This window comes from Cajanus cajan, chromosome 3 (genome assembly GCF_000230855.2).
Source record: "Cajanus cajan strain Asha chromosome 3, NIPB_CcT2T_4, whole genome shotgun sequence".
Taxonomy (NCBI): Eukaryota; Viridiplantae; Streptophyta; class Magnoliopsida; order Fabales; family Fabaceae; genus Cajanus; species Cajanus cajan.
Window position 1 is genome coordinate 14,744,112 of NC_138519.1, and position 7,978 is coordinate 14,752,089.

The 7,978-nt window shown below is 45.7% G+C and overlaps 1 protein-coding gene across 1 annotated transcript; it reads left to right on the forward strand.

Annotated features, from left to right (window-relative positions):
- Positions 1-224: 224 nt before the first annotated feature.
- Positions 225-776, forward strand: LOC145956082 (uncharacterized). The gene has a single exon (XM_083071642.1). The coding sequence runs from the start codon at positions 225-227 to the stop codon at positions 774-776; it is 552 nt and encodes a 183-aa protein (XP_082927768.1).
- Positions 777-7,978: the final 7,202 nt, after the last annotated feature.

The window sequence follows — 7,978 nt, forward strand, 5'->3', positions numbered from 1 at the left end:
ATGTTAAGACAGTAATCAAGTTTCTCAAGAAAAACATCTTCTCCAGGTTTGGTGTTCCAAGAGTTTTGGTCAGTGATGGGGGAACTCACTTATGCAACTCTTAATTAAAGAAGGTGTTGGAACACTATGATGTGCGACACAAGGTGGCTTCTCCTTATCACCCGCAAAACAATGGGCAAGCAGAGGTCTCAAACCGGGAAATCAAGCGTATCCTTGAAAAGACGATGAATGTAAGTAGGAAAGATTGGGCTCTCAAGTTGGATGATTCACTTTGGGCCTATCGTACTGCCTATAAGACACCTCTTGGACTGTCACCATTTCAGATGGTTTATGGTAAAGCATGTCACTTGTCGGTTGAGATGGAACATAAGGCATACTGGGCTATCAGGTTCTTGAATTTTGATCCAACCCAATCAGTTGAGAAGAGACAATTACAACTGAATGAATTGGAAGAATTGCGCCTCAATGCTTACGAGTCAGCTAAGCACTACAAGGAAAGGACAAAGATGTATCATGACCGGAAGATTTTAAAGCGAGAGTTTCATCCAGGACAACTTGTGCTCCTTTACAACTCCCAGTTGAGACTCTTTCTAGGGAAGCTGAAGTCAAAGTGGTCAGGGCCATTCAGAGTTAAGCAAGTTAAGCCTCATGGAGCAATACAAGTGGAGGATGTTTCCTCCAAGGAGAGCTGGGTGGTAAATGGCCAAAGACTTAAACTCTACTTGGGCGATGAAATTGAGCGAGCTTATTCCACCGTTGCATTGGAGAACCCCTGAAGCTTTGGTTTGTCAAGCTAGTGACAGAAAACGAGCGCTTTATGGGAGGCAACCCATCATTTCTAATCCAAAAACAAGTTAGCATGCCTTTAAATTCAGTTATTTTATGTTAGTGTGTTTTAGGTGTAGGTACATGGTTTATCATTGTGTTTGCTTCTTAGTCGAGAAAGCATTGTGATTGTGAGGGCTTGAGGAACTTCATGTTGAGCTATGCTTGAAAAATTTGAAAATTTGCAGAAAAATTGAAATCCACGCTCAGCATGAAGTTCCAAGCTAAGCTATATCAGTGCAGAGGTAGAAAAATAGCTTTCTGGAGGTGCCAGGCTAAGCCTCAGTCCCATGCTTAGCCTCAAAACTTAAACTTGGAAACTGGGAGTTCTCTCTGGAACTCCCACGCTTAGCTTAAAATCCACGCTCAGCGTGGACGTGGCAGAGTAATTGGGCTCCTAGAGCTCCCACGCTAAGCCCCAGTCCCAGGCTTAGCCTAGGAGTTCCTTTTTCATTAAATGCTGTCACACTCTCTCTCCAGAGACCTATTTCTTTCCCTATACCACTCCTCAACCTCTCACAAACACTCTCAAACCCTAAGTCTCTTTCTTTGCTTCCTTGGCTGTGTTGCTCCTGGTGTGGGTAGGCTCCATTTTCTTTCCTCTTGTTCAAAGACGCAAAGGTAAGTCCCTTTCCTCTAACCTTGTGTGGTTCCCTCCATTGTATGTTTCTTGGTTCCCATTCCTATTTTTCCCCAATCATTTAATCCCCCAACCCATTTTTCGTGTAAACCCTTGTATCCATGGTGTTCTTAAGCTTATTTTCATGGTTGTTGTTCATTGATGATATTTGCACATTTGGGGTGGTGTATTTTTGAATGGGTCTTCTTGAAACCCTTGGAAACTTTGTTTGCGTGACTACCCAGTACAAGATTTAAGCTTTTTCTGCATTTTTGGTTGTGAATGACGAAATTTTTGGGCCAAAAGGGGGAACTAAGTGTTGCACCCATGACGCTGAGCGTGGGCCTGGCGCTCAGCGTGGCCCTGGAAGCAACTCTGCCCTGTTCCTACACGTCTAAGCTGGGCGTGAGAGTGGCGCTAAGCGTCCCTGTGACAGCCCCATTTGGCCCTTGTTGGTCATACTTGTTGTGCTTTAATGGGTGAATTTTAGAAGCCTTCTTTGTTCACACTTTAAATTGAGTTGGTTGTCATGTTAACTTTGCTTCATTGTGGTTCATTGGTTGGCTTTAACCTTTAATTTCATTGTCCTTGCACTTTCATTTGCCCAATTTTTCAGGATGGCTCCACCATGTCGCCACCCGCCGAAACGGACGTTTGGCATTCGCAACGATGGTTGGACTCTTTTTAAGTTTTGAAAGATGATGGTTTGTTAGAACGACTTATTCTCAAACTGAGACCTCATCGAGCTAACAATTTTATTTAAATGACTCTCACCAATCCATGTTAATCCCAAGCGGGACCCTCCATGGATTAGTGGTTTTCGTAAAAAGAAGGGTTCTTGGAGTCGCCACCAATATTTTACTCAAAACATTGGAAAAAGATATAAGGCAATTGATTTTCATAAATCAACCTTGGCCATTACAACCAGAGTCGGGTAAGGGAGTCGATTACGTGCGAGGAAGGTGTTAGCACCCCACAACGCCCCTTTCGGGTTCCCTATGACGGATTATTTCATAAATAACAATGTAAAATTACTAAATTACCCCTATTTATTAGAAACGATTATAGATTAAATATTTACATGATGAAAGCTCTAAACATGCAATGCGACAATCAAAAATCAATAAAAGCGGTAAAAGAAAGGATTTAGAAAGAAACCTCCGAAGCGGGCTTTTATATATATCAGAACAACGTTAGGAGGCTTTTTGGCGCTCCTTCCCACTACACGTCCGCTCGCTCCTTTCCCCTAAAGACAAATTTTTACTATGGAAATCAAAGAGATTTCCCTTCGACTTGTTCGAATCTCAAGCTAATGGCTCATGACTCAAGAACTTCGTCAGATCGGCTCCCGGAGAGATATCTAGGGTAGAGAATAGCTCAAAACCCCAAGAATACTCAGCAGAAGGGTTGAGGAATGTGTAAAAAGTGTGGAAGGACGTGCCAATGACGTCCTACTTATAGGATTGAGGCGCAATACGGCCTGGGAGGTCAATACGGCCCGTACTGGGTTTTTGAACTACAGTACGGCCGTATTGAATTTGGTACGGCCGTACTGAAGTTTTTTGAACTACAGTACGGCCGTATTGAATTTGGTAAGGCCGTACTGAAGTTCAAAAACTTCAGTACGGCCGTATTGCGGTTCAAATGGCTCAGTACGGCCGTACTGAACCTCTGGGAGGGCGTATTGAGCTCCAATCCTCGCACACCCTTATTCTAAGCTACTCTAAGACTCCTAGACTTACAAAGAATCATCCTAGGGTCTTCCAGGAGTCCTTCCGGCTGACTTTCCTTCGGTCTTCGAGAGTCTTTGAGTCTTATTTCCGACCCGGACAATTTTAGGGGTCTACAGCTGCCCCCCTTTACTTAGTCAAACGGCTTTTTGGTGTACCGGTTGACAAGTAAAGGAGTTGACCCAATTGTCCGGCGAACAGGCCACCCTTCCGACTTGTAGTGTCTTCAGGTGGGAAAACTGTTGAGTAGCCTCTCCAGGTTGAGTATTAGTCGTCGCCTCTCCAGGCTCGTTGCATACCTCGGTGTTTCTAACAACCTCAGTAGCGTGAGTTTGCCCTCTCCAGGGTGTGCATGCCTCCATGTTTCTGACGATGTTGGCAGCTGCGTACCTCCGTGTTTCTGACGACGGGGTAGCTGAGTATTAGTCGTCGCCTCTCCAGGCTCGTTGCATACCTTGGTGTTTCTGACAACCTCGGTAGCTGCATACCTCCGTGTTTCTAACGACGGGGTAGCTGAGTATTAGTCGTCGCCTCTCCGGGCTCGTTGCATACCTTGGTGTTTCTGACAACCTCGGCAGCTACATACCTCCGTGTTTCTGACGACGGGGTAGCTGAGTATTAGTCGTCGCCTCTCCAGGCTCGTTGCATACCTTGGCGTTTCTGACAACCTCGGCAGCTGCATACCTCCGTGTTTCTAACGACGGGGTAGCTGAGTATTAGTCGTCGCCTCTCCAGGCTCGTGCATACTTCGGTGTTTCTGACAACCTCAGTAGCGTGAGTTTGCCCTCTCCAGGGTCTGCGGTTTGCCCTCCCCAGGGTTGCATACCTCCGTGCTTCTGGTCACTTTGGTAGCTTGAGTTTGCCCTCTCCAGGGATCTGAGATGATTTTGTCTCCACAGTCCACGATGTTGCTTCAACGGTTGTTTTTGATTTTGGTGCCGCTGAGGGCTGGATAACGCAGGGATCCGTCTAGGGGATGTGCAGTTACTCATAGGTTCTTGTGTCCCAACTTTTCATTGCGTAGTTGGTGCCCACTGGGGAAATTTTGATTCCTTGGGGATGAATACACGAAGATGCTCTTTCTGGGGTGAGCGGTGCCTTATGATTGGCTGACGTCCTTTCGACGTTGGTGGAGTATCCCGGTTGTCTTTATTCGGGTGACTCTTTTTTTGATTTTTTTGGTTTTGTTGCCTCTGCGTAGGCTGTTATCTGCTGGGGGATTCTGTCGTATTGATCTTGATTGGCCTCTTCTGTTAGGCGGATTATCTTGACGCTCGGTGTGTATCTGAATACCGAATTCCGCTTGGGGAATGGGTATTAATCTTTTTGGATTTTCTCTTTTTGAAGGAGTGCCTCTGAGTAGGCGAATGGGAATTGAGGATCTTGTGTATCCTAGAGTATTATTTAGAAAGCCTCTGCAGGCTTAGCTTCACTCGTCGCTTGAGTTGGAAAGCCATCTTCCACTGAGGAAGTCTGAGTTCTTTGACTTGGATGTTTTCGTTTGGATGATCATGCTTCCATTAGGGAATCTGGCTGATCTTGCTCTGATAGCTTTCACTGAGAATTCGGCCTAAGAGTGCAAGCTGAGATGTCTCTGGGGAGTATTATTTCGGCAAGCCTCTCCAGGCTTAGTTATTCTGTATTTTCTGAATTTTGCCTTTTCTCTTTTTTTGTCGATTTTTTGGCTTTTTCTGTACAGAAATTGAAATGCTAAAGAGCTTTGAATTCAAAGTGGAGAATTTCATTAAATGAAATTGGATTTGTACAATGAAAAGTGGGGCACAGCCCGATCCATCAAATAAACAAAAAGTAAGAAAAAAGAGGCCGGTCTTCACTCCTCTGCCGGCGGATTCTGTGGAGGGTCTGGGAAGCGACGATGCAGCCAGACTGACAGGCTATCAAAATCCTGTCTCAGGGCGTCTATGCTGTGCTGAGCAGTGTCGAATCGAGCGTCGATGCTCTGCTGCAACGCGTCGAAACGAGCATCAAAGTAGGCCCTGTCCTGCTACGAGGTGTTGGCCTCTGGCTGCGGGTCCACATCACCCGGGAGCTCGATGTTCTCGAAGAGCTCGCTGAAGGTGTCGTGGGCGGTCGCTCGTACATATTGCCTCCCTGCCCTGGCAATAATCTTCATGTTGAGCAGGGTGGCCGCATTGATGGGCTTGGGCGCCAATTCCCCCGCATCTACGCCATCGGGGCACCCCCAAGTCTCGGCGAGTCGTGAAAGGAGCGTGGTGACCATAATGTACCCTCACCGAGCGTCGCTACCCTCTCTTGCCCCTAGATTCTTTATATGCTCGAGGAAAAAGAATCCGGGGTTGGCCCTCTGTCCGGTGGCCATGCAGTAAAGAGCCAGTAGATCCTACCGCGTCACTGACTCTGGGCTCTTCGGTCTGGCATGGATGGAGCCGGTGATCAGCTTGTGGCAAATCCGGAGCGCCGTCGGGAGCCGAGTACCCTTTACTCCAGCGTGGTAGTCCATCTGACCCTTGAGCTCTCTCCACATCTCGTTCGGGGTCAGATTATCGGGGCACTCACAGATGGCGTCCCGATATTCCAGTTGATCAGCTCGCTGAAAGAAGCCAGCCTGGACGTTGAATTCGTCCAGTGTCAGGGAGCGGTATCCTCCCCTCATCCAGAAATCCACTGAGTAGACTGTCGCGCCAAAGCTGTTCGTCGACTCTGTGACGCCGACGGTAGCCAGAAATTCCTTCGTCGCAGTCGGGAAGATCTGAGGGTGGGGATCAAGGAGGAATCCCCATCCTATGGTGTTGATGTAGCCTCTGACCTCATCCTCCCATTCCATTGCCCGGAGGATGCTGAAGTCGAGCACCCTCGACGACTGGAAGATGAACGACTCAAGGAACTCCAGCCTCTCTTGATGCCGCGCGGTCATTTCGAGTTGTGCGGGGACCCTCTGTCTCTTTCTTGATGACTCGGCCATTTCTCAGAATTAGGGGGATCTCAGACTCACTCACAGACAAGGTGTGCAGAGAGATGAGAATGCTGTGCAGAATGAGAGGGGAAAGGGACGTATTTATAGAAAAAAGTAGGTCAGTACAGCCCGTATTGAATTTAATACGGCCGTACTGACCTTCCCGTTAATGTACAAAAGGAGGGGCCAATATGGTCCGTATTGAATTCAATACGCCCGTATTGGTGTGACCGTTATGGCCAATACGGGCGTATTCAACTCAGTACGCCCGTATTGAGTTAAAAATATGTGCATAACCCTAATTTTAATACGGGCGTACTGAATTGGATACGGCCGTATTGAGGTTTTTTTTTTTTTTTTTTTTGATAAACAGAGAATAAGTGATCTTCCAGTACACCTATCATCTGTATGCATGTATGCGGTATGATGCACCTAATTCTATTTGATTTATTTTTTCAAAAGAATTAACCGATGCGTTTCTCTGTTTGGATTTTTGCCATTCCTCTAGACGGGCTGTGCGCTGCTGATTTCTGTAACCGAGGAATGATGCGTGTTATATTGAGATTGGTGTCATCAACCCAGTGATCCTTCCTTTCCTTTAGAAGATGTATCAACCCTCCTATTGACCACTATATCTCCATGTTTCCGCTAGATTACTCTAAAATCGTTTGGGACAAGAGAAAAGAAGGGAAAGATATTTTTTGTTCAGAAGTTTGTGTTTTAGAGGGGATTATTTTTTCGAAAATGGTTTTTGTAAGAATGGCTAGCCAAGGTAGGCTTATGTGTTTAGGCTTGTTTGATTAAACGATTATGAAGTTAAGGAAGTCTTGTTATTGACGTTGTGGTTCGACAACTTAGATAGTTTCCTTGAACCTTTCTTTTTTAATTCAGCTCATGGTACCATCATGGATTTATTTTCGCTTTTTGATTATCCTTATTTTGCCTAAAACACCCTTTTGTAGCGTCTTAGCGGACCTTTGTTTTTGTTTATTTTCGCAACCCTAACTTTTGCCTAGGTCACACTTTCGTGGGATTCCTAGCGGGTCTTTTGCTCTTATTTTTGCGCAGCCCCCTTTTTGGGTTTCCTGCCGAGCCTTTTTTTGTTTTTATGATTTTTGTTCTTTAAAGGATTCTTTTTTTTTTTTATCCATGATGGCACTTGTCGAGGCCAAGGAATGGTGCTCCAAGTTATCACACACACTTTCGCATAAAAATGATGCGGGTTTATTGTTATTAAGACAATTTCAACTTCATTCATGCTTATTCAAACAGGGTTAAGAATAATGTGGTCTAGAAATTTATTGTAAGCAAGAAAAGAAGCAATAAGAAAGAATAGAGAACGATTTTATTATAATTATAGTGGAAACATGTGCCCTATCGAGGCTCGGGGGTCGGGCTGTCCCCGAGGAGTGATCTCTAACAGTCATCAGGTCTATACATCCCTATCGGAAGAAGAAGAGCACTTGATGACGATGACCGACCTTGACGCTTGTGAACCGACCTTCCTAAAGATCTGGCTTAAAGAACGTCGAGAAGGATTTTGGTTCCTCTTCGTCCTTTGATCTTTATTAGGGTTGTATCCTAACCCTTGTTTCCCCGGTTTTCTCTTTTTCTTTTTCCTTTTCTTTAGTCTTGGGAGCTTTATCATGAAGATCTTCGGGAGTGTAGATCCTGCCACTCCTAGTCATGCCCCCAAGTCCAGCGATGTTAGAGATATCGCTGTCGGCAGAAAAATGGATGTCGTATATCCATGGCACAGCCTTATTTGATTCGTAGGGAAAAGGTCTTGGAGCAGTGATCTTCAATGGTATCGGACCTTCCCCTTTATTCGTCTTGATTACCAACAACGGAGTTGATGTGCGTTCGCTT

Excerpts from the sequence above, each read along its gene's own strand:
- LOC145956082 (XM_083071642.1), top strand. The coding sequence starts at position 225 with ATGAATGTAAGTAGGAAAGATTGGGCTCTCAAGTTGGATGATTCACTT.